This window comes from Sebastes umbrosus, chromosome 5 (genome assembly GCF_015220745.1).
Source record: "Sebastes umbrosus isolate fSebUmb1 chromosome 5, fSebUmb1.pri, whole genome shotgun sequence".
NCBI classification, from domain to species: domain Eukaryota; kingdom Metazoa; phylum Chordata; class Actinopteri; order Perciformes; family Sebastidae; genus Sebastes; species Sebastes umbrosus.
The window spans coordinates 3,544,692-3,571,397 of NC_051273.1; the positions used below are offsets into that span (position 1 = coordinate 3,544,692).

At 40.4% G+C, this 26,706-nt stretch overlaps 1 protein-coding gene across 6 annotated transcripts in view; it reads left to right on the forward strand.

Annotated features, from left to right (window-relative positions):
* The window catches only part of camsap2a (calmodulin regulated spectrin-associated protein family, member 2a), a 62,380-nt gene that overhangs the window by 32,699 nt on the left and 2,975 nt on the right, over nt 1-26,706 (forward strand). The window contains exons 5-17 of one of the 6 annotated variants that reach the window (XM_037770092.1): nt 4,445-4,477; nt 6,550-6,691; nt 7,754-7,893; nt 17,319-17,421; nt 17,554-17,650; nt 17,896-17,927; nt 18,053-18,122; nt 18,317-20,357; nt 21,333-21,469; nt 22,354-22,577; nt 23,202-23,274; nt 24,931-25,046; nt 25,314-25,432. In XM_037770092.1, the coding sequence (XP_037626020.1) occupies nt 4,445-4,477; nt 6,550-6,691; nt 7,754-7,893; nt 17,319-17,421; nt 17,554-17,650; nt 17,896-17,927; nt 18,053-18,122; nt 18,317-20,357; nt 21,333-21,469; nt 22,354-22,577; nt 23,202-23,274; nt 24,931-25,046; nt 25,314-25,432 (3,327 nt within the window). The other 5 variants (XM_037770091.1, XM_037770094.1, XM_037770095.1 and 2 more) reach the window with 5 other exon arrangements.

The following is a 26,706-nucleotide window of genomic DNA, read 5'->3' on the forward strand; positions in this document are numbered from 1 at the left end:
TCAAATGTCTTGTTTTGTTCACAACTCAAAGATATTCAGTTTACTGTCATAGAGGAGTAAAGAAACCAGAAAATATTCACATTTAAGAAGCTGGAATCAGAGAATTTAGACTTTTTTTTCTTTAAAAAATAATCAAACCAATTAATCGATTATCAAAATAGTTGGTGATTAATTTGACAACTAATTGATTAATCGTTGCTCCTCTAGGTCATGCTTCCTTTTCCTAGCTTCCTCTCTTACCATTTATGTCAGGCAACATACTATGACACCACATCATCAGTGATGCTGCTTGCTTTGTAGAAATGTTTAGAGAGTTAGAAAGTCTACCTAAGGGAAAATATTTAAACCCTGTCTCCTGTGTTTTAGCCTGCAGAGAGTTGAAATGGAGCACTGCAGTGTGTTTGTTTGTGTGTGTGTGTGTGTGTGTGGTTCCCGTCCCAGTCCTGGGGCTGCGCAGACCTCCACTCTGTTTGATGCTGATCCGACCAGTCAGTATGCAGACGCAGCACTGCATGTCTCAGCTATCCCACATGAACACACAGAAATTGCATCAAAAATAAGTGAGCAATCATGTCATCATTAAATCTGTTATGCTTGTTGAAAAAGAAAAATGCTTTCCAAAACTAACTGTCAAAAGTTACAGCAGTCTTTTTACAGCGTAGTCACCCTGTCACTGACTGAGTGTCTCACATGTGGAGCCACGCCTGCTCATGATGTGAGTGTTAACACATCCATTTGTTTGGCCCCCAAGCCTGAGTTGGCCCTTCAGTGACATCGTCCCTAACCTCAGGGCGGCTCACGCACATTGGTGTGTGTGCTGTGAGGGAGTGTATGTGTGTCCTCATCGTGATCGTCTCTCTCTTGCTTATGGCGACATTGTTCTGGTCTGAACTGTGATGACAGTCACAGTCATTAGATGATGCACTTCTACGCTTTCAGATTAATTAAAGTACTCTCAAATCAGTCCGTATGACTGCCTGCAGCTGCAGAAACAGATTCTGCTTCTGTCTGTTTAAAGTTTAAATAATTGTACTAATATCAGAAAGAACAGTGTTGTTCATTGCATATTGTGAAGTTTGATCCAACTGAAGACTTGATGAAATAATGAATCGTGTCAGTCCCATTCTAAAACCACTCTACGTGTTTGTTTACTGGACAGTTTTTGAACTTTAATTTGTGTCTAACTTAACGGTCTTGCTGCCTCAGACAGGAGACATTGCATAACAACTGCTTGCTGTGTTGGCAGACGAAGGCAGGTACAGTCAGTGTCTTTCTTGGCTATTTGAATGTAATGACTTCGCCTCCATCCTAGTATTTTTTTTATGTGTATCAGTTATAAAACTGCTTCTATGAGCATAATTTCTACTGGGTGGTCATAAAACCACCAGATTGTTCTCTGGCTCTGTCTGTCCCTCCTCTGCCTCTGCAATAAGATGGGCCTATATTTATTTATTTATGTCTCTATAATTTCACCTAGAACTGTTGTGATAATTTTGCACTCAGAAAATATTCTCTTACTCTCTTCTTTCATTTGTCAAATATTTAATTCACACAGGAGTATACAAAAGGCGGTTATTTCATATAGACTATTTATTTATTGAATTATCAGAAAGCATGCTATATCATGATATATATCATTATCGAGATATGAAATTACCTTTATCGTAATAGAAGATTTTTGCCATATCGCCCAGCCCTAATTTGAATCCCTTTTCATTCAGACCAAACTCAGCCTAAGCACCCATGTCCTAATCGTGCACCACCCGACATATTTACATGGCATGACAGAACAACAGAAAGCAAAGTAACTCAAACTGCACTAATATGCAAAAAATAATGCACTCCTGTATTTTTGCTGATGTCTAGACGCTCCATCTACCCTCCCTCTATCCCTCCATCACTCCCCAACTCCCCAGACCTCCCCCCTTCTGTCTTTGCAGTATGACTATGCAGTGTGAGTCACGCAGGCAGGCAGCCTCTGTCTCAGAGACGCGCCGTACCCGAGGACAAGACTGTACAGATCACCGGGGCAACAGTGTTTTTATTCTAACCTACTGTATTGTACCCAGGGGTGAGAGTGGGTGGAAGGTAGGAAGGGGGTGATGGGTGGGGGACTGCAGAGGCAACATCAGGACAGAGAAGAGAGGACTAATCCTTTTAAGTTGCAAAAGCTGAGCTCAGCTGGACATGTCTGGCTTCAGAGGATGAACTTTGATGGGAAGAGATGTTACAGGATGATTGAAGTGCAGATGGATGCGCTGCATGTGTGTATACAGGAGTATAATATGAATGTGTGTGTGTGTGTGCTCTTCTGTAAGGAGATGATGGATGAAGTCCTTACCCCTCCCCAGGGGTTTGATTGGTGGTGATAACGGAGTTTAAACTCTGTTTGACCCTGCTTAGCCCACAGTCTTAGATCAACACTTTAGATGCACAGTCTTCATCTCCTCCGACTTATTCTCAAACTAACTGGGGCACCAAGGTTGTCGAGTCGTGTATTCAGAATACCCCATCAATGAAAGTTCAGGTTGAAAACCTCTTAATAGGCCATTTGTGGGCATTAGTAGCCATTTGCGTCAACAGAACCACCCCAAACTTACCTCCAGCTCACTCATTGTTACTCTCACTGGATAATGAATAAATATGCTGAAAGATCTTTCCTAAGCAAAAAAAAAAGTAGGATTGGAATAAAAATACAGATAGAAAATCATCATTTTTTAAGTATCTGTTGAGCTGTTATCATAAATCTGTTTGTTTGACTAATCCTTTTTCTAGTTTAAATATTAATCCTGTATTAATATCCATTAGTATATGTACTATAAATAGTATATTAAACAGTATGAACAGGGAAGGAAAATGTATATAATTATGACAAAAAACGACAAAAATATATGTTAAAATGCACGGCATAATAATGAAAGAAGCTCACATACACTTCAAGAGAGCAATACAGGACAAAGGGCATGTATGTTTGATCATGGATCATTTCTGCAGTCCACTATAAGCTTATATGTCAATGCTTTTTTTTATTTCATGACAGGAAAGCGTTTTTGCAATTAGAAACATTAAGATGGTTTCCAACCTTTAGCAGATCTATATTTTTCTTTCCTGCAACACATCAAGAGAGTCACATTCACACTGTGGTATCAGCTTCAAAGGCAGTTCACTGGTAAATAGATAAAACTGATTAACTAACATGTTGTTTATTAGATTACATCACGTGTGTTCCTCTGACGACATCAGACTCTCTCTTGTTGACTAAAATTACCATTCAGAGAGCTGTGACGTTAATCAAATCAGGGAAATCCAAGAAAGCTACAACTGATCTTTTCATCCCTTTGCTGTCTTTATTTTTCATTTCTGGAGTTTCAGTACAAAGCAGCTGTATTTTCTCACGAGTCGCGGCTCGTCTTTTGAAGTTGAGCACTTGCCAGCCATTTTGAGTGGCACTCACATTTGGTTCTTTGATGCTTCTAGGTAGTGTGGGAATTAACCGAACAATTTTCAAAGTCGAAGCCCCCTCCTTTAAAATTCACGTAAATGTATGATATTTGGTAGGCATATTTATCATGTCCAGGTGTACAAAAAAGCCTCTTGGAGGTATTCCCTAAACCCAACAGGAAGTCAGCCATTTCAAATTAACTGTACAATATTATGGCGATTTTAGCCATTTCCAGGCCCTGTACTTTAACAAACTCCTAGAGATTTAACCAGGTCAAATTCAAATTTGGACAGCACAATCTTAAAGGTACGGTGTGTAGGATTTGTCTGCATCTAGATTGCAACCAACTGAGTCACTCCCCCTTTCCAAGACTGCGGAAACGTAAGCCGCCGAGTGCAAAACCGTTGTAACTAACACTACTTTGGGAGCAACGGAAGTCAGACGGCGGCTGGCGGTACCGCGGTTTTGCGCTCTGCGTCCATGTTACTGCAGTTTCGGAGAACTACGGGGACCTTCAGGTAATGTAAAAACGCAAAAGGCTCCCGCTAGAGCCAGTGTTCAGTTCCTTTTAGGCCTTTGCGATGAAAAGTTATGCGCAACTATTACGTCTAATGATCCAATTTCTTGTCACGCATTTGTTTCATATCGGGTTTGAAATGTTTCTTCTCTTATTGTTCACTATTCAGTAGCAGTGCCATTTCATGTGAGAGAAATTGTGACTATGAAGTAACCTTTATGTTGTTTGGCCATAACTAAGCTCTTATTCTGTAGATGTATGAGCAGCAAAAGCCTAAGATACACACTCAGCACCTCAATACACTTAACACAATTTCAGGGTTATTGGTGTTGTGTAGGCTGCTTTTCTCAATAACACACAAGTGTTCTTCCTTTGATCTCGCTGCTGTCATGTCTTTCCTTGTATTACTAATCGCATTACTCACTAATCTCACTAACAGGTATTTCTTTGTTGTTGTCTTTTTTTCTGTTGCTGTGCTGCTGCAGTCTCCAACCAAGTGGTACATGAAGCTTGTGCCCGTAAGTCAACTTATGTGCTATGCTCTGTCGTTTATGTCTCCATAGTGACCGTCTCTGCTCCCTCATGCCTCTCTCTATCTTGATTGCCATCATTTTATCACATGTGTGCACATCAACCTGTGACGTCTTGACTGTTACATAAACACAGCTTTTCACTCTCTTCCCCTGTTTGATTAACAAGTGCTCCCTTGTGCTGCACCCATGTGATTTACTGTACAGTCAAACAACGAAAAGAAAAAAACGAATTATTTTCTTTATTATTTGCCATTAAGAGAAAGCAGTAGAGTGTGAATTACATTATAAATCAGTTCTCCTTTGTTCTCTACAGTCTCTATTAAAGGGTAACTTTGGTATTTCAACCCTATTCTTCCATTTTTTTGTGTCAAAGTGACTAATGGGACAAGAATTTTTGCAATTGGTCCAGTATTGAGAGAAAACACTGTAACTGGCACCTGTAAAACAAGGTCAATGTAACATTACGTTCACTAAAAGGGCCCTTTTTTTTGCCACTGACAGGCTCAGTTTGTCATTATAAGTGTCTGACAACATTATGGAAAGGACGCTACAGAGAATTAAAATGTTTTCTTTACCTTTCGCTTGATCCGATCCGTTTGTTATTGTGTCCAAGTCCCGCTCAAGAAGTCTTGTTGTGAAATCTGTCTGTGTATCGAATAAATACTGGCGGCCATCGAATTCAAAGACCTCATCCACATTATCTAAATCATCTAAATATTCAGCCATGACATTTCAAATCTTTTAGATAACACTAAGCGACGCTTTCTGTACTCCAACACAACAAACTCTGCCTGGCTGGCACTTGCGTTTCCACCAAGAGTGTAATTCTCTATTCCACTGTTGTCTTCTGGGCAAAACGTCACCTCGCCAGATTTCAGAACGAGACTTCTCCTTGAGCCAGATTCTCTCTATGATGTCAAATGCTTATAATAACAATAAGAGCCTGTCACGGCAAAAACAAGCACTTTTAGTGGACATAAATGACGGTGCCAGCTCACCCCGATAGCACCATATTACAGCCTGTAAGCAGCAGCTGTCTACAGCTCTCTCCCTCAATACTGGACCCATTTCAGAAATTGTCCTCATTAGTCAGTTAGACACAAAAACATGGGAAAATAAGGACCAGCTTGAAAAATACCAGTTACCCTTTAACTGCAGTTAAGTGTAAGTAATCCAAAATATACAGACATTAAGAAGATGTGTATTTGAACTCAGATTCTTTAACATACTTCCTTGTATTTGCTAATATGAAATATCCTTCTCAGAGGAATCACTGAAGAAGTCCCAAGGGATTAGTCCAAAAAATATATTAATTTTGTGGGAATTTCATTTCAGAGATGGATATCTGGGAGTATTTGGCATGACATTGTTTCAGAGTCTCTGTGCCAGCTCTCGCTGTAGACCCTGCACTTTTACATTTACTGTACAGAAAAAACACTGGCACATTTTTTCATTTAGAGTGCTGTTTATAAATCAGTATGTAAGTTGGATTTGAAATCGCTACTGCGCACATTCATCTCTCAAGGGTCACTCACTCCTTAGCTACTTCCATCATCAGCTCCGGAAAAACAAGCAGATTTACTAGCCCGATGTGGCATCTTACCTGCCTCTGACAAGCGGGAAAGCCTTATTTTTGAGCCCTGCATGTACTTTAGATAATGATGAGATGTTATTATTCCATTAGGACTAACAAAGATAACAACATCTCAAAAAATAATCAGTGAGTCGCGTCAGTTGTGTTTGTGCAGAACTAATATTTCCCACAGTGGGTTTGGAGTGTTTCCTCTCATCATTTTACTACACTCACTGTAACCATTCAATTACCTTCGTACATGAGTAAATCTAATGAATGTGTTCTAAAGTGTTTGTTGCTGCTTTAAAGAGACAATGAAGATACAGCTGTCACGATGGTTGCACTATTATATATGTCAGATTTTGCAGCTGTAATTAATGATTGACAAAAGAAACAATCTGGCCCAATAGGTAGTGTAGATGTAGGCAGGTTATTGTTGCAGAGTGCAGTTTGGTTTATAGGTTATTTATTTTATGTCATGCAGGCTCGCTACAGGAAGGAGCAGGCCTCCACCCAGCTGGTCCCCTGGATCCCCCCAGTGGACAACCTGCTGAAAGACAGCACGGACGGCTCGGCCCTGGGTGCTCTGCTGCACTTCTACTGCCCTCAGCTGCTGTCACTGGACGGTAAGGAGCTCACAGTTAGTTAGTGTAGGCTGAAGTAAGAGTTATGTGTGTTGGCTTTAGGACGTCCCGCAACGTTAAACAAGGTATAATTTATCAGCAGGAGTTTCAGAGCTCTGTTGACCAAAACAAATAAAAAAGCTGAATGTTTCCAACTTTTAAAAAGTGTTTCTGGCCCTTAAACTGTTTCTGACCATTGAAACCAAAATGGTAAACATCTGTTTTCAGAGCACATTTCAACTACATGCTAAAAAAAGCTCCTTTTTTTTAACTAAAAAAGCAAATAACTGAGCTCTGAGCGCAGTGTATACATTGTTTTTATTCCTCAGAAATCTGCAGCGTGGAAAACAAAATCAAAAAAGATTTTTTGATTTTATTTTCAAAAGCCAATGCATACTTTTCCTATCCTAATTATTCCTTTTAATTTTCCTTTTTTTCTCGACTTACTTTATCTGTTACTATTAAGGTGTATTGTAGATATTTTCTCTGTATTGTTGTTTATAATTTTAATTGTATATATCCATAATTTAGTGTTTGTTTTTTTGTGTGAGCAGATGGATGTGTTGTGACAATCCTTTCCCTATACAGTTACTGTTTTATTCATTATTGACAATCAATAAAAAGACATTTACAAGAAAGAAAAAAAGTGGGGAAATATTTGTGTAATTTAGCCCCTGCCCCTGAATGGTTAATTCAATAGGTCAAAGATCAGTCACAAACAAAAGATGCAACATAATCACATCACTTTGCTAATGAAGCCCAACAAACACACAATACATATCCACACACACAGGCATTCAATTGAACTGGGACAAAAGATATATCACTCAACATTGTTTACTCCACACAGCTCATGATTGGTCATTGGGCTTCAACACCTCAGCAGTTCCTTACTAAAAGATTCTCAACATTGTACTTAACACACTGCCCCCATCTCTGATCTTAAACATAACCATCAGTCCACTGAAAACCGCTGCGGTGCGTGTGCTATAACCAGAGCCCCTTTAATCATCAAATTCCTACTGACGTCACACTGACAGCTGATGGCTCCCTCTGCCCTCCCAGATGTCTGTCTAAAGGAGAACATGACGCTGGCTGACCGGCTATACAACCTGCAGCTCATACAGGACTTCTGCAAAGACAACCTGAACAACTGCTGCCACTTCAGCCTGGAGGACATGCTCTACGCCTCCTCCACCGTCAAGGTACGGCTCAAACCTGGCAGCATCCAACGCCAAGGTTTTATTTCTAAAACGAGAGATTTGAGAGTCCCTCACTTCTGTATCAAACCATCTGCTTGGGGCTTGTTCAGTTTTGTCAGTAAGTTACTGTAAGCCTTTGACTAACAAAATGATAAGATTTGTACAAGCTGGAGTTATTTCGCGAGTAACAGTAATTTTATTTTTCAAAAATGAACAGAAATTTACTTGACTAGTTGGTTTTTAGAAATCGGTCTTGTAAATTGAGCTTAATGAGCATTTTTAGGGCTCCCTCTTTGTCGATTAGTCAACTAATCGGTCGTTTTGGTCTTAGCCGCTTAAGATTTCTTCTGTTGATTAGTCATTTTTTATGCTTTTATCATGCTGAATGACTTATTTTCAAGAAACTTATGAGCACATCTCTGGTAAAAACAAGATTCAAAGTGGTGCTTTTGTGTGATTCTTTGTGGAGAAACAAATCGCATGAGTGTTAGTCGACTAAGAAGCTCTTTGGTTGAGGACAAAGACTTTCAGTTCTTTCTAGTAAAATATATGCTACATGTCATCGCTGCTTGTATTGTGATACCGATCCTGTTCGATTGGCATCCAAAAGCTTCTCTCTGCAAACCAACTCTCCACTCTGAAATTGCTTTTACAGTTAGTGTGTAATCGCCGTTACAGTCTCGGAGAAATATCTGCCAGGATTTAAACTGCTCAACTACCGACTTGTTGAAACTGAGCTTTTAAAACATGCCAAATGTGCGTGCCAGCAGGAAGAAGAAATGCCAATTGAAGTTAGTAGAAAAACCACCATCTGAAAAAAGTCTTATGAAATGTCTGTTAACATAAAATTCAAGCAAGTGACGGTTCTTTTAAGTTAGAAAAACAAAACTTAATGTCTGGTCTTAGTTGGCACATTTACAGATTTACAGACAAATGAAAGTATCGAGTAACACTTAAACGGATACAAATCCTGTATTTCATTCATGAGTTCTTTGACAAAACTGATTAGAAAAGCGTATGCTGCAGTATCCAGTGAGAGAGGCGAAATGAAACAGGAGAAATGAGCGGCTCTGTGGTGAGTCATGCTGTGGAAAAACCATTCAATCCAAACTCTCTGTCTTTACCAGCCACAAGCGGTAAAGGAGTGCTGCATTCGTCTGCATGTGTTCTTTTCATTCTTTCCTCACATACTCTCTCCTTGTCTTTCTTTATTATTGAATTTCCTTTCCTTTTTCTTTCTTACCTAATTTCCCTCTCTAAACATTCTTGCTCTGTCTTTCCTTCGTTTTCTTTTTGTTCCTTGTGTTTCATTCAGACTTTCTGTGATTTTCCTAATTGCCTCCTGTCATAATTTCTCTCTCTGTTTTCTGGCCTTTCTTAATCAGTCAATGTCTCTTTCTCTCTCTCTCTGTCTCTGTCTCTCTCTTACTCACAGCTCATTTTATACATCCTCCAGTCCTCTGTTCACTCTGACATCTCTCTTCTAATACAAGTGTCATCTGCTATTGTGAGATTATTGATTGTAATTACTTGGTATATAAATGACAGAGGTGGGAATCACCAGAGGCCCCACGATACGATATTATCACGATACTTAATAAGTATTAATAACTTAACAATAAGATCTTATTGCGATTTTAAACATTTGATATGCTGAATATTGCGATGAGATATTTTGCGATTTATTACCATTTTTCAACTGCAAATGATGCAGTTTGTCAACATATGACTAAGATACAGTTTTCCCTCAGTTAATCTCAGAGTTTTCATTCACATATCTTGAGGTCAGAGGTCAAGGGACCTCTTTGAAAATGGCCATACCAGTTTTTCCTCGCCAAAATTAAGTGTATATTTGGGGTGTTATTTAGCGTTCCTCCCAACAAGCTAACATGACATGATAACATGGTTGGTACCAATTGATTCTTTAGGTTTTCTAGTTTCACATGATACCAGTATCTTTACTCTAGCTTTAAGACGGAGTCCGCTATAACCTCTGAAAGACAGAATAGTGGCCTGACCCATCGTCTGGCCGTCCGATTGTTAAGAGTTCAATAGTTTTTATAATAAAAGATCGATACTTGACGTCTGTGTATCGATACAATATTGCAACGCAAAATGTCGTGATACTATGCCGATTTTTTCCTCCTCCCTTAATAAATAATAAACGTGATGAGTGCGCCTATCATAGAAACAGCTTGGGCAGCTGTATTCTGCCCTACTTTTCTTTCTTCTACAATAAAAAAAAAACTTATATAGGTCACCTGAGATCAACCAAAAGTCTGGTAAAAATACCCAAAGGTAAAAGCTTTTCTGTTTTCAATATAACAGGCAGAGATGACAAAATGCAGGATTACTGTCCAGCTCAAAACAGGAACAAGTAATACCTAATAATGCTTTTTTTCTAGTTCTGCTCTTTAATGTAGTTTGAGCTTCATGTTGTTTTACTTGGTCAGGGCCACTATTGGTTGTTAACAACTCTTATTATAGTCCTTTTTCTTGCTCAATGCCAGCGCTGTAGGATTTGTGGGAAACGAGAGAAACACATGCTACATTTCTGCATTGTGTGGGCGTACATGACTAATATTATATTTACGTAAAAGGTTTGTGTTGGCTCTAAAAATATAATTCTAGTTGTGTTCTTAAATGTATTTTTGTCATCAGAAAACCTTTTCATCAAACAGCCACATGTCCCACAACGCCCCAAAACAGCAACTCTCACTACTCAGCCACACAAAAGACACAATTTGTCTGGTGGTTTGGTGTAACTTTCCATCCACGCTGTGTTTGTGTTTTTCCCTGATGCGTCCATCTCAGTGAGAGCCGCTGCATAAGCAGTAAAATGTGTCTGGATGACTTTGACTGTGCCTCACATTCTCACATGTCCTCTGGCGGAGAGCTGTTGTTCTCAGCAGCACAGACTGAACACATGCAGGTCAGTGAAGGGACAAACATCGGTAGTCTAAACTGACTAAACATCAGCTCTCAAGCCTCATTAAGCTCAGAAACATGCTGTTCACAGTGCAGTTATAGCTATGTTTCCATCCTGCTGTTGAGAACTTTTTACACACAATACATTAAATTAGAGCTGCAACGATTAATCGATTAGTTGTCAACTATTACATTAATACATTAATAGCCACTATATTGATAATTGATTAATCGGTTTGAGTTTTTAAGAAAAAAAAAGTCTAAATTCTCTGATTCCAGCTTCTTAAATGTGAATATTTCCTGGTTTCTTTACTCCTCTATGACAGTAAACTGAATATCTTTGAGTTGTGGACAAAACAAGACATTTGAGGACGTCATCTTGGACTTTGGGAAACACTGGGCGTCATTTTTCACAATTTTCTGACATTTTATAGATCAAACAACTAATCGATTAATCGAGAAAATAATCAACAGATTAATCAACAATGAAAATAATCAGTAGTTGCAGCCCTATAATTTAAATATATCAGGCACCTGAGTTGAATTGCTTACATGGACTTTCTCGACACTGATAAAAGACTTTTGTAATAGTAATGGAAATAACATTTTAATATATAAATGGCATTGTTTTTTGTTATTGCACCTGAAGGTAAAAAAAAGTAGAATAATTTCACTTAATTCTGTTATGAAACACACCTGGAGTGCATTATAAAAATATATATGAAATATTATAAATCAGGGATAGAGCACTGGTGAGGTGGAAACAGTAGCATGGCTGCACTCCAAGCAGCTCACACGCATCGACTGAACACACTGCATCAAAAAAAAATAACTAATTGAGTGGTGTTAACCAGCCAGTAGCAGTATTTTGCTGACACTGATTTCATGAGGGATATAAAAACATCCCAGCAGGGCAGAGCTATTGCCTGAGAGCAGCCAGAACTGCAAGCAGAACCAGTTAGATTCAGTAACCTTGACCCAGTTTCCAGGCCGTCACACCCTCAGTAGCTGTACGTCGTGGCCCATCATACTAATGGAGACCTTATTATAGAGACTGAGCCGAGACATTTAGTGGGGAGGGGAAGTGAGAGAGGTGTTGATGTGGAAGGAAATGGAAACAGGAGAGGAGAGACAAGGAGGAGCGATAACACACCAGTTTGAAACGGTGAGAGAGGAGACTGAGGGGATGAGAGAAAGAGGGACAGAAGCATCTTTTAGGAGAGACAAGGATGTGTATAGATGTCACTGAAGTATCAACACAGACACACACACACCATGACAAATACCACACACAGCTGAAAGTGATCCTGTGCTAATCCTTCCTTCAGATGTGAACTATAAGGGGAACCACAAAAATCAACCAAAAATGCACCGTTGTATGTTAATTAGTATTAACTAACTAATATTTCCATTACTAATTAATCTGCTGATGAATTTATCTGTTAAAGAGGAACTATTCTGTGTATTTTCAGGTGCATACTTGTATTTTGGGTATACATGCTTTAATGTGGCTTTGTTTGAGGGCGTGCCAAACAAGCCACTACCAGGTATTATGAAAATGTGTTACTTGGTGACATCATCATGTTACAGAAGAAAAGGCAGGACTTTCAGGCAGTTCAAGAGCAGTGTTTCTGAACTTCGGGCTTTGTGACTTGTAACTGCGGACCCTTTACATGCACAAAAAAGTATATAACGCACTAAAGGAAAGGGGAAAAGCACCAAAACATAATTGCTCCTCTTTCATTTATTGTCTTTTTTAATGCCTGTAAGTTCCTAGAGCCTACGATGACACATTCAAATGTGTCAACAGTGTGTCAATGTGTCAAAACAGTCTAAAAACAAATATATTCAGTTTATCATAAGAAGGAAAAGCAACAGATCCTCACATTTGAGAAACAGGAACAAGGGAATGTTTGCCGTTTTTCTTTGAAAAATAACTGAAATGATTAATTGATTATTAAAATAGCTGCAAATTATTTTTTTTGAATCAACTAATCGACAAATAGACTAATTGTTTCAGCTCTAGTGCTAATACATAAGCTGTTAAATGCCAAGTTAAACATAAGTAAATCTAAATGAGGTCATAGATTCACCCGCTTTTACTGTTATCAGGCCATTAAATGTGCGTTATCAGTTGCTATAAGCACCACAGATGTGGGTCAGTAGGGGCCTAGTTCGTTGTAAAATTAAAAGCGAAACGCATTCTAACACGTATTAAACTGTGTCACATTCATCGCCCCCGACCTGCACCCCATATGGAGCTTCACGCTGTCTATACTACAGCGCCTGACTTCCACTTCTGCTCCTGTCATAATTACTACGGTCGCTAGAGGTCACTGACGTCTTCTTTTTTACCTTCAACCATTTGAATGTGTGTTAGAACCTAATATTGGGTGTAGCATGGCCATTCTAACCCATATCTATGAGGCTTATAACTACTGATAACGCACATTTATAAATTTGAACATTAACATGGTGGACATCAAGACTGAATGTAAGATACCTCTGTTTAGTTTAAACATGAGGGCTAGACCGTAGCTGGTGTGGGTTAGACACTTTAATAGATATCATCAGTCATCCAGAGGAATCAGATATGTGCAGAAATTAGTTATTGAGCGTGAAGTCTCACAGCCTGAACATTTGACGACGGCGTGAGAGTGTCTTCACACATATACACACACCAGTCTGTGGCATCTCCGTGTCAGGTTCCACATGCATTTAATGGTCTGTTACCTTTCCTCTCGAGGTACCACAACACTCCGGGGGAAAGTCTACAGAAAACACAACATTGTGTATGTTTGGTGAAAACGGCATCAGTCCACGTATATTCAATATGTCTCTATAAAGACACAATAGACTAGCCTTCAGCACCCAACCCCCCCCCTCCGCCCGCCCCCTAAAGCCATAGATACACACAATACTCAGGGCTACTTTTTCCTAATGGACACTAGGCTAGTAAATCACGCCAACCCACTCCCATTTACTGGCTCTTCATTTAATTAATTCGCAGCCCATCTAAATTACCATCTGTGGATCCAGGATGGAGAAATGAAATTCACCAGCTTTGGGATTTTGCCAGTGTTTGCTTCTTCTTCTTTACCAGGAGGTTTGTAGCAGCAGACGTGCTGAGGTTTGCCCTGAGGAAGGCAATTAACACACTTAGTGTAATTCATAAGCTGCCTCTCCAACGCAGCTTTACGTTTGTGGATCATCTACAGCAATGAAGAACACTGTATATGTTCCACTGTAAGGTGGATTCTCTGTCATCTAATGACTCAAATGCAACATAAAACAGTATCTATAAATCAGACAGAGTGATTTGTAGTAAGTGTTGCACAAGGATGAGCCTCAGTTTGTAGAGTACCAGCAGATAAAGAGTGCAAGGATCGTGTGACATTCGAGTGATGATTGTTGAGTCCAGTATCGTAATATCCTCCCTCTCCATTTTTGCATTGATTTTTATTTATTTTTTATTTTATTTTATTATTATATTGTCATGCATAAATAAAATAAATAAATAATAATAAAACTAAAATAATACTAACTCTGCTTGATTTGAGTATATGTTTGTAATTTTGGTTTTAACAACATATCTTTCGGCCATTTTTCTTCAAATCTAGCAAGTAACTTTTTACTAATTGTGTTCATTAATGCTACATGATAAATTATTATTAATACATATATTTTCATTCAGCTTCCTCAAAAATAGCATGAAGTTCTTTAGCCCATGGAGAATTTCCTTCGGGATCAATAAAGTTACTATGTATTATGTGATTTACTCCAAAGAAAACCCTTCTTATTGATCTTGTATTCTGACATGGCATGGAAGTTAATTCTCCTGTAGATTGTTTTTCTTCTTTTAGAAAGGTTTTTTCTGCGGGCGACCGAGGGCAGGCTGATAAAGTTGGCAGTAAATCAAGCGAGTGGGTTTTCCAAATTGAGTCTCTCTGTCTGGCTGCAGGACCTAGATCCTTTAATCAACCCTCTGGCCTAATGGTTGATGACATTAATGCCCCCAGAACACTGTCTAAGCTTGGTGTCTTGCTGAGTTGGATCATTTGTAGTCTGTTTATGTGCATTTTGTATGCATGCAAACCCCCTATGCATTGGCAGTGCGTTTAAATGTTACACCATTATATGTGCATAGTACATGCAGGCTGTGCCCATCCCTGTACACTGGATTAGCTCCCTCCACCCCGACCTCTCTTCTCGTAATCACCAATCAGGTTCTGTTTTCATCCTGAGGGCGACACACTCTGACATTCAAATCTCCAAACAAGATAGATTTGGCAACACTTGCAGACTTGGCAGTGGTAGCGATGCCAGTCAACGGGGAGATAGGCGTAGTGGTGGTTGGTTGTTTGGGGATCTGTGTGAGTGTGTGTGAGTGCTGACTGGTGGTACTAAGCAATAACACTCATACCTGGTGTGTCAGTAGTAGTCAGACGGGCAGATGGGAAGTCAGGTTGGGCTTTTGCCACCAGTCTCAGCAGGGAGGACGATAGATCTGCTTCTTCCTCTATTTCTTCCTTTTTTTCTTTCTTGCTCTTTCTTCTGTTCGTCTTCCCCCTTTGAGGAATGCTTCACATGCTGAACACAACTAAAGGTAACCTGCACTTTGGCATTTGACTAGCTGTTTGTTAGTAATTCTATGCTTAACAGTTATTTAACACAAGTTAGTTAATAAGAGTTATAAAAAGGGCACGTGTAACTCAAAACATAGGTAGAAAAAGATGGAAAAATGGAAATCTTTTATTGACTGATTGATGAAAACTCTAGCTGTAGTAAATAAGCAGCTGTTCAGTTTGCACATAAAGATGATAATTCAATATTTTCCTGCTTTACTTTAATTACTTTGCTAACTACAGCTTCTCACACCTCGATTTTTGTCATAGCGACACACCTTTTCATACATTTCCAGCTCTGCTTTCTAGCATGTGATCAAACAAAAAGGAGTTAAAAAAACCCTGTTAAAATGCTGCAGTAACACCCAGGGGAAACCACCGCTACTGGTGTTAATTGCCTCTGCCCCTCCTGGTGGGCTTCTGGGCTGCAGTTGAGGGGCTGTGAGGGGTGTATGTGTGATGTGTGTGTGCTTGGCAGAGTGAAATGTTGCTGATGAGGTAAATCAGGTATCTTTAGAGCTGAGCCATGCAGCATTGTCTTTGTCTGGAGACCACAGACTGAGGGCGGGGAGGGGAGGGGAAGGGAGGGGGGGGGGGCGTGTTTCCTCAAGGTCGTCCTCGCTTCGCTGCACTCGTTTTGCATATCGTGTGTGCACATTTGTAAGTGCCGGCATGTTCACTGCAAAAAGACGCCCAAGTTTGGCACGATAATTTATTAAATATTGATTCTTGAAAGATGTGTAAATGGAAAAAAAAATCTGCCAGAGCTGGACTCCGTTTTCAATGCAAAATGACTTGTTTTTGATTTGAGGAATTTGACTTGTTTTTGCTTTGTTTCACTCATGATGGCACAAATCTTGAGTGTTTTGACTGAATACGAGACTGAATGGATTTTTCTACGGTGTTGACAATGAGGACAACAAAAAAATCTGGTTGAACCACGTGTTTTTTTTTTTAGTAATGTCTGTTGAAGGCTACATATTTGCCCTCTGTTGTACAGTGGAGCTGTAGTGTAATGGTCTTTTACAGTGCACATATTTCCTAAGGAGAAAAAAAGACAGTGGGTTTGGGAAAGTAGTATACTGAGGTAAACGACTTTGTAAGATGGATATTTTTGCAGTGCAGTGTCCTCAAGCAGTTTGACCTCCCACTGTATGTTGACCTGATTCAGACATGGACACGGCCAGACACAGCAGAGGGCAAAGATCCCTCCAACATTTCTTACCCGATCCAATTCAGGTTGGCTGGTGGATCACACGCTGGTGGATCGCACGCTGCTGACTGAGAACAGAAAAAAAATAGCTGACCTCTTTTTTACAAATTAGGTTAATGCTTTAATCACTCCTCTCCACTAGCACAGGTACTGTTGACGTTAAGATAAGCTTATCGAGCATGGGAAAAGCCATGATGTTGGTTACAATTAGCTAACATAAACTCTTACAGTGTGAAAAGTCTGACTCTTAATAAGTCAGGAAAAGGCATTTCTTTATTTTACTGAAATTTCACAGATTTCTGGAAAATGCTTTGCTGAAAAGGATGATTAAATATAGATCCCTCGTGTAGGTTGAACTATGAAGCATCCTTCCCTTAAGAGGAGACTCTGTGAAATGGAGCAAGATTGGTGAATTATTAATATGCAGACTGGAAGATGCGAGTAATACGTAATCATCGACTCAGGTTCTCTGTACGGGTTAACAGAGACACCTGCTGGAGAAAGAGGTACAATGCAGTTGGTTTTGGTGGTGGTTTGGTGTAATTGGTATAATGTGGATAGTATGGCAACAGGACACACACAGAAATTTGTTCAGTTTAACAGACATTGTGTTGAGTGATTAAATGTTACCTCATGAGTTTAATGTTTTAATATCTTCCCAGAATAACTACCTGGTGTTCATGGCAGAGCTGTTCGGGTGGTTCGAGGTGGTCAAGCCGTCTTTTGTGAAACCAAGACTGCTGGAGGAAGAAGTAGGAAGTAGTGGTAAGTGTTAGAAGTAATGGTAATCGTAGAGGTAAAGCAGAGTAATTAGGGGGAGGTAAAAAATAAAAGTATTACTTTGCTATACATTGTGAAGTCCCAGTTTGATCAGTTGTCCCTGTTGTGTCACCTCAGAGCCCTCATCCTTGTTGAAGAATATTTCAGCCATCCCCATCTCCAAGGTAACCAAGAGGAGCTTCATGGAAAGACCCCCAAGTCCTGAAAGACCGAGGTATGCTGGTCCAAATGATGGTTTTCAATGTGAAACTCTGTAACGTAAATTTCATGTGATGCTGCTTGTTGGCGAGTAGTTTACGGCAGTTAATGGGCAGCTGGCAGGTGTGAATATGATTAAGCCAAATAAGATCAGCTTGTAGAGCAACATCCTTATCTGGACAAATTCAAACTAAAAAGGACAGTGAAAATAAATATTGCAATGTCTAACATGTCTGTCATTTTCTCTGTCTCATTCTCTAGTTTACCCCTTCGACCCCAGCCTCGAAACTCAGGTGATTTTTATTTATTAATTTCCTCTTTTTCAATCGTATGAGTAGGTATGAATATCAAAATATGATTACTTATAGTTACAACAACTTCTGTTTTGATTCTTACTTTGCTTACTCGTGTCATCCAGGAGAGATCAAGAGGTCAGCCTCGATGTCCTTTGTCGACGGCAACCTCGGCACCTGGCCCAAAGAAAAACGGTTAGTAATATTACCGTCCTGCTTATGTGCTGCTCATTTCAAATATCCAATCCTCATGAGATTTAATTATCCCATGGGGATTAAGAAAAGCATATTGTGATGTTGCCAAACCAGACTCTTTCCTCAAATAGAATTTAGAAATACAAAAATGTATCTGAAGATTTAATTATGTTTTGTTTTTTTTGTCTGTTAAGGTCTGGGCCTTACGGCGTGTCTTTTGACATCCCCTTTGACAAAGAGGACTCTGGAACCGCCGGTCTTTCCTCCACGCGTGGCATGGTCAGGTCCGTCAGCACTGATGATGGTTCTGGTTTCAAGGTCCACCACCTGCCCCGTGGAATGAAGCGTAACCTGTCCTTCCAGCCGGTGAACGGTCAGAGTGTCGGCATTGAGGAGGAGGGCTGCCCAGACAGCCTGGCTGATGTGGAGCCCGACAAGCCAGCGTGCCCCAATGGACATGGAGCTGTCATGGCAACGCCTCCCTCCATGGAGGAAGCCCTACAGATTATCCACAGCCCAAGTAGGCTCCCAGCAGAGGGGATAAACAACGGCTTCTTCCTGCACACTCAGGACCGCGGGGCTGTTGTTGGTGTCTTGGAGCCGGTGTCAGAGTCGGACTCCAAAGGGCTTCTGAGCAACACGGACACCGGCGAGGTGGACACCGGCATCCATATCCACTCAGAAGACATGCTGGATGAGGATTCCTCTCTGAAAGACTGCTCTGTGAACATGGACCTGGATATGGACACGCCGAGCCCCTGCCCGAGCAGTCAGAGCAAATCCCCCTCAGGGTTGAGGATGACCAGTTTTGCTGAGCAGAAGAAGAAGAAGCATACTCCATCATTGCCAGACTCAGGGAGGTGCAGCAGCAGCTCCCTCAAGACCACTCCTGAGGGCTCTGAACTCAGCCTCCCGTTATCTGTCTCCTGGGCCCCGACCCCTGAGCACAGCCCTATCCATCAACAAACCACACCACCCCTCACAGCTCAAGCGTCGCCCACACCTTTACAACTTCCGCCCAATGACCCTGCTCAGGTCATGGCTACGGAGATGGTAGAGCTGAGGATGAGGCTGGAGGAGAAACGCAAAGCCATCGAAGCACAGAAGAAGAAAGTGGAGGCTGCTTTTACGAGGCATCGGCAAAAGATGGGCCACTCTGCGTTTCTCAATGTGGTCAAGAGAAAAGGCGACGGGGCTGCCAGTGGAGAGGAAGGAGGGAAAACAAGTCCCACCTTCAAATTCGGGAGGAGCAAGGCAGACACACCTGACGGGGCGGAGCAAAGCAGCACAGCCTCCTGTTGGACAAAGTCACCTGGCGCAGGAGAGGACGGAGGTCAAAGCCACGCTCAGATGACCGAGGTAGATCTCACCGAGTATACACGCTCTATTGAGAAACTCAACCATTCACTAGCCTTCCTTCAGACTGAGATGCAGCGACTGGCTCAGCAGCAGGAGGTGATTATGGCCATGAGGGAAAAACAACATCAGCAGGCGTGGGTAATCCCTCCTCCGCATACAAACCCATCACCACAAAAACGAGCCGGAGCCGTCACTCGATCCTCGGGACCCTCCTCTCCTGCCGACTCCCCTCGCTCCACCCACCGCTCTCCGACCAGCATCAAACGCAAATCTGCCTCCTTTCACTCGCGTAATCCTCGCACGGTTCGACCCAACGAGCTAAAGCTGGCCCCTTACAATCGAGTCCTAACCGCCCCACAGTCTGTCGACAGCATCCCCAGGCTACGGCGATTTTCTCCCTGCCAGCCGTTGGTAAGTGCCTTCATTTACATGGGGGAGAAACTAGAAACCACCAATCCAGAGACAGTAGCCTCAGATGGGGATAAAAACAAGGAGACAGAGTCGCTCCTTTCCCCAGAGAGGGAGATTGCCAGTATATGTGTAGCCAACTCACCGCCCAGCTCCCCCAACCTGCAGAACAAAAGAGACCCAACAGATTCAGTTCAGAAGCCAGTTCCAGATCTGAAACCCACCATAGAGTCGTCATTTCCTGAGGTTCTGGCCCACCCCGTGGTGGAGACCTTCACGGTGACGCCTACAGAGATTCCTCCCCAGCCAGAAGCCTCAGGCCCAGTCAAGAGCAGCTTGATTGAGGTTCCTCTGTCAGTCCTGAAGCCACTGGAGGATCTGACGCTTGATGACAGTTTGGAGATGCAGCAGGGCGACGTGGAAGGACCAGATCACGACCAGAAGATGTCTCGTGGTTTCTTCTTCAAGGTAGGCTGTTGATTCAAAGAACTGTCACCACACTTTTTCTTTTCATTATAAATGAAAATTGGATTTGAATAAAGCCCAAATGCGTAATGTACAAGAGCAAGTACAGTCATCTATTGATAAGATATACTTCATTTGTCCCCAATGGGAAATTTGCTTTGTACTCCATACTGGAACTGAAGGGCGGAGTCAACAAGTAAGAACAAAGAACCAGCAATATAAATAATAAAAACCATGACATGCAGCGCCACTGGAAGCCTTAAAATGCAGTGGCGCAGTTCTGGGGGGAAAAAAGGCAATTCCATTTGAACCTGAGACAGCTATGTTTGTTTTCATCAGGAATCACTTTTGTTCCTAACAGGAGATGATGAGCAGTTCAGGAAACATGTCAGCTGAGAAAAGCGTCATCGTCCCATTTATGGGTTGTAAGATAGCCTGCTACTGTAGCTGCAGTCTGGGCTCTGATGTAGGTCATAAAACTGGGGCTGTTGTGAATAATTCACGCACAGCTGTGTAAATGTGGGGTTGGAGAAGGGTTGAATAGATGGTGGATGGGAGGGTGAATGCTGAGGGATGAGCAAAGGATGTCCACATGAAAATAAAACTCCAGATGAAACCAATTTGTAGTGAAATTAGCAGCTTGGTGTACCTACTGTATGTTGGAAACAACATAGTCTCATAATACAAAGAATATGGATAGAAATTGAATAATAACATAAAATTGCATTTTTAAGGAATGTACTCTTTCTTGCCCAGAAAACAAATCCTCTACTCTGTTGCCTCTGCCAGCCGTTTTCTGTCTTATTTAATTACACAAAAGAGATTTGACCTTTTTGGTGAAATGATTTAGACAATAATCTGTGTCACACGGCCATAGAAGGTCAGCTTTGCTTAATGAACAGCAGCTACAAAACAGAAATGTATAATATTCACTAAATGCTACTGGATGTGACTGACTTTGTTTCCTCCATGGCTCAGGCGGATGGAAAGCCAGAGGAGACCATGGCTCAGAAGAGGGCTGCACTGTTGGAGAAGAGGATGAGGAGGGAGAAGGAGAGCCAGCAGAAGAAGATGCAGCAGGAGCCTGAGTTGGACCAGAAGAAGGAGGAAGCTCGGTATGTGTTGACACGTTTGGAAAATAAGTCACATTTTCAGAACAGTGCGGTATACTCTTTTCTTTAATCTGGCAAAAGTTAATTTCTATTATCCACCATTAGATATATTGAACACTTATTTTAGTCTTTTCCACATTTTCTGACTTTTTTCATGTCTTTTTATATTTTCTTTTTGTTGTTTTAAATCTTGAAATTAAATATCTCTACTTCTGTCCAGAAAATTATAAGCAAGTTAATTTGCATCAGACAGTATGAACGCAGTGCCAAATGTTTTTATGTATTTTAAAAAAGAATTAAGATTTCAATTTTCAATAACTTAGTAGTTGATACTTGATTTATTTACTTTTAGCAGTGTATAATCACCTATATTAAGGAGTGGAAGAAGTATTACGATATTATACTTAAGTAAATGTACCGATACAAAAATGTAAAATTATTCCACTAATGTAACTAATAGTAATGCATTCAAAATTCTACTAGATGTACTTAATGTATCTAAAGTAAATGTAGCAATATACAAAAAAATGGATACCACAGCTTTATTCTTTAACAGTTTATTGTATTTCATAAGCTGGTCGTATGTTTTTTTATGTAAAATCTTATTCTGAAAAGTAACTAAAGCTGTTAAATGAATGTAGTGGAGTAAAAAATGCATTATTTCCCCCTCTGAGATGTAGTGGAGTTAAAGTATAAAGTAGCATAAAATGGAAATACTCAAGTAAAGTACACCAAATTTGTACTGAAGTACGTCTTTGAGATCCTTAAAAGCGCTATATAAGTTTAATTTATTATTATTATTATTAGTACTTGATTATCTATATTGAACAGAAAACTCTAACGGTATTTCTCTGACTTCCTCCCATCCCCCTGTTCTGTCTGTTCAGACTGAAAGCGGAGGAGGAACGCATCAGGAAGGATGAAGACAAGGCCAGGAGGGAGTTCATCAAGCAGGAATATCTCAGGAGGAAGACGCTGAAACTGATGGCGGACATGGATACCGTCATTAAACCACGGCCAGTTGGTGGGGCCAAGCAGAGGCGGGGACGTCCCAAGTCCATCCATCGCGACAGCGTGGAATCCCCCAAAACCCCTGTCAGAGCTGCCACAGGTAACCATGGAGACGGCCCCCACTCAGAGAGGTCGTGGTCATCCCATCTGTCGAATCTGTGTCCTGCTGCCACTTTGCTTTGTGCCACTTGAGAATCACATTTTATCACATTTATTACACACCTCAAATCAATTATTCTTGTTTTACATAAAAAAATATTAAGATAAATTTATCTAATTTGGTTAATTCAAGCTTTCAACTGAGATATTATTATTCTATTATTATTGGCAATGTTTTTGTATGGTATCTAATGTCTAAAAAGTCCAAAATAATACAGAAGAACTTTAAATTTGAGCTTTAAGATGATGATATAATGAAAGAACAATGCAATACTAGTGTGTGTTTGCATGTGTTTTTATATGTCAATTAAATTAGGCCTCATATAATGTGTATTAATACATATTTATGCATGTATTATAGGATGTGTCCGTGTGACTTTTCTGCGTATTACTGGATGTTAGAGTTATTCATAACACCGTGGCTGTATTGCTCTGTGACAGGGTTGGCACAAAACACAGTGGGCAGGCTGGTGTTGTTATTCATAGTGTCGTGTGTGTAACTGTGTTGTGCTGTGTCACATCTCATCCGTCTCACATCCAGGTTCACGCCAACGTGTCTTTTCAGTCTCCAGCTTGTCCCTTGCTTCCCTCAACCTGGGAGACAGCGACAGTGTTCAGTCTGAGAAGAGATCGCCAAGGTGAGATGTTTTTTACAAGTCTATCTAAGTCTGGTGTAACATTTATTTTCAGGGTATTTTTCACCAGATTTCATACTTATGGAAACATAACTCATTCATTCAGGAATATAGCAGTGGAATATGTTTAGTAAAGCATGTTACATGTGAAAAACTATGTGTATTCCTGCTAGTTAGTTGTTTGCTGTATGGTCAAAGATAGTTATAAAACCCATCATATCACTGTATAACCAGACAATGCCAACACATTTTATTTGAAACCTGAAAATGTCTGAGAAACTTTGACTTTGGAGTGAATTTGAAACCTAAATCTTTCACTGTTCTTCATGTGCACGGTAATATTTTCTGAACTTTCTTGTTTTTGTTAAAGCTCTGCAGACTAACTCCAGTTCTCAGGTCTAACATTTCTCCTGTATTCTTCTACCTTCCTTCTTTTAATACTTTCTTTCCTGCTGTTTCACACACATCAGAAGTGCTAGTTTAGCCTCTGGTGGTCTCTTCTACTTTCTGAGCTCTCCTAAACTGAGAAGGAGGAGGTTAGTTTCTGCTTGGCAGTTAAACCTTAAGTTAAGGTGCTTCTTCACGCTGCCCTGAGCCCAATCCTGCACTGAATCCCTGATCGAGCACTTACAGGAAAAGCAACATATTTCCTTATGATTAACTTCAAAGCACTTGTCAAATGCTACCCTGTAAGCAGCACCGCCTCCACTAAACAATCACTTGTCTTTTTCCACTTACTGTTCTGCTGTGCCTTTCAGAGTCCATTGTTTAGTTTTTTTTCAGTTATTACATCTCTGACCAATTCTGTAGAACACCCCCTGCATAAAGCATCCATCTTATCAAGTCATTTAACCCTATATATTGTGTCTTAAATTCTGTTAATAGGATTCAAGATGTCAGTTTTTCTTGAAACATGTAAAGATGTTGTTACAGCCGCAGCCGGAAACCTCTTCATTTATCTAATCTGCTCTGGTAGCATGGACATAGGTTTCCAGCTGCGGCCATAAAAGATATATTTATTCCAAATTAGATTTTTATATCCTATTGGAAGACCAGGCCTTTTTGAGAAATTAAAGCAAAAATGACTTCTTAATGTGGGCAGTTTATTTTCACAAAAAAAGGTAAGTCTGGCTTTATGCTTTATGCATTATGACCCCAGTGGAATAAGCTAATCATTTATTCCCATATAAAGGGGACACATAATGCAGTTGCAGTCCAGAAAAAGGAGCAAATAAATGCAAAGTGCTGCACTGTAATTGATTGACCCTTTTTTATTGACCTCGAATGCACCAGACTGCTTCACATCACTGCACTCACTGCCTGTGCTTGCAAGCTCTGCTACTTTACTGTAAGGATGCACAACAGACACCCAAACCAAACCCAAACTCAAGCTGTGTGCTGGAAGAGCACACACAGTTTCCTCTACAGTAAAGGATAAATCTGTACGAACATGATGTAGACAGGGTGGGAAAATGACACTAGCCTAATACTGCTGTTTTGTAATGGCTGGTAGGATTTATCTTTGGAGATGTAGTAGTAGTACAGTAGTTTCCTGCCCTGCCTATATATATGTACACTTTGCTAAGTGTTCAGGAGCAGCACCCATGCAGAAAGTAATCTAATACTCTGCATGTATATCTTTGTCTGTGTGTGTTCTAGGCCAGATTCTGCAGATGGCTTCCTGTCCCCGAGTCGCTCTAGCAGCAGGAATGGAGAAAAGGACTGGGAATGTGCATCCACGACCTCCTCTGTTACATCTAACACTGAGTACACTGGTAGGACAACTTTGGATGTATCTTCTAATGCAAATGTTGAAACTAACTGACTACAGTTTAAACAGTTTGGAGAATAAACATGATTTTAAGACATAAAGGTAAATGGTAACATGAGCTAATGTTATGGAATAACATCATAAACATAGTTAATCTATTTCTTAGTCTTGTGTGTTTTTGTATCCAGTGCAGCTCTTTTCATTGACATAACTGGAGTAGTTGCCATGACAACAGTCTCATCCTGATGTTCTCTCCTCTGTTCTCATTCAGGACCGAAGCTATACAAGGAGCCCAGTGCCAAATCCAACAAGCACATCATCCAGAACGCTCTGGCCCACTGCTGCATGGCAGGCAAGGTCAATGAGGGGCAAAAGAACAAGATCCTGGAGGTAACGGCATGGAGCTTTTGATACATTGTTCTATACATCATTCACAGCATTTGTCACGGCTGACGGCATTCAATACCACCGCGACGCACCGGGCTTTCCATTAACTACAATGTAAACCCATCCGTGGCAACAGTAAATGCACAGGGAATGTGCTGTGTTGACGTAGTGTAAAGAGCGGAGGAGACACACAGGGCGGGAGTTTGATGGGTCCAACAAACACAAGGCTTTCATCCAGGAGACCGCTGTTCTTGTTCCATGCATTAAGTTTCACTTTCACTTTACAATCAGCTGTTCGTTCGTGTCCCCGTGTTCACATCAAGTCACATTTTTGCTGTACAAACGTAGTCATTTTAAGCCCAACCATGTAGTTTTTTTTTTCGAAACATAACTATTAATCACAACATTAAGCTTGTGTTTACTGCGAGCGAAAGGTGTGTCTGACAAAGCGTCAGTATGTGAAGAGTTGGGATGAGAACGTGTTTGGTGTCCTGGTGGCTGTATTGATGATGCATGCCACGTTCTGTCAACATTGTGGATTAAAATCTGACATGGGACCTTCATCTCACAAAAGTATTACAACAAATTATTTAAAAGTAATGGTGGAGTTGTTTAACAATAAAAGCCTGTTAATGAAGGGAAGGCTTAAATGTAAAAATTCTGCAGGAAATGTGATTTACCGTAGCGGAACATTGATAGGGAAAAACAGCAAAGTAGAATGAATTTAATGTAAATGAAAACAATATTTAAATTAAAAGGTAAAACACAGCAGAGTGGTGAGTATGATATGACTTTGTTGTTGTACGGTCGGCGTTAGGTGTGGAAATGTACATTATACTGAATTTATCAAGAGAACAAGAACAAATTTAGCTTTTGAGTTTTTGTTTTTGCATTAACCAGGGAACAGGTGAAATTCAAAATAAAGGACTGGTTCTCAGATATTGAGGTAAATAAAGAAAACCATGTGAGAATTTACAGTTAAAGGGATTTAATTCCCTTCCATCACAGTAAATATTAAGGCCATGTTCCACCAATGGGAACTATATGTACGAATAAAGGTTTGTTTTGTTACAAAAAGGGCTAGTCAAAGAATAATAAATAGTATTTTAATTGCAGAGAAGAAGGGCAGAAAAATCATTTTAGCATTGAAGCCAATCTAAATCAAAGGGTAAACACGCTTTTAAATAACTAAAATGATGCTTGTGAGAGTCAAATATCACCAAAACCTTTACTTTCCTTAAGCATACATGACCTTCAGACTGTATCTAATGAGCTTT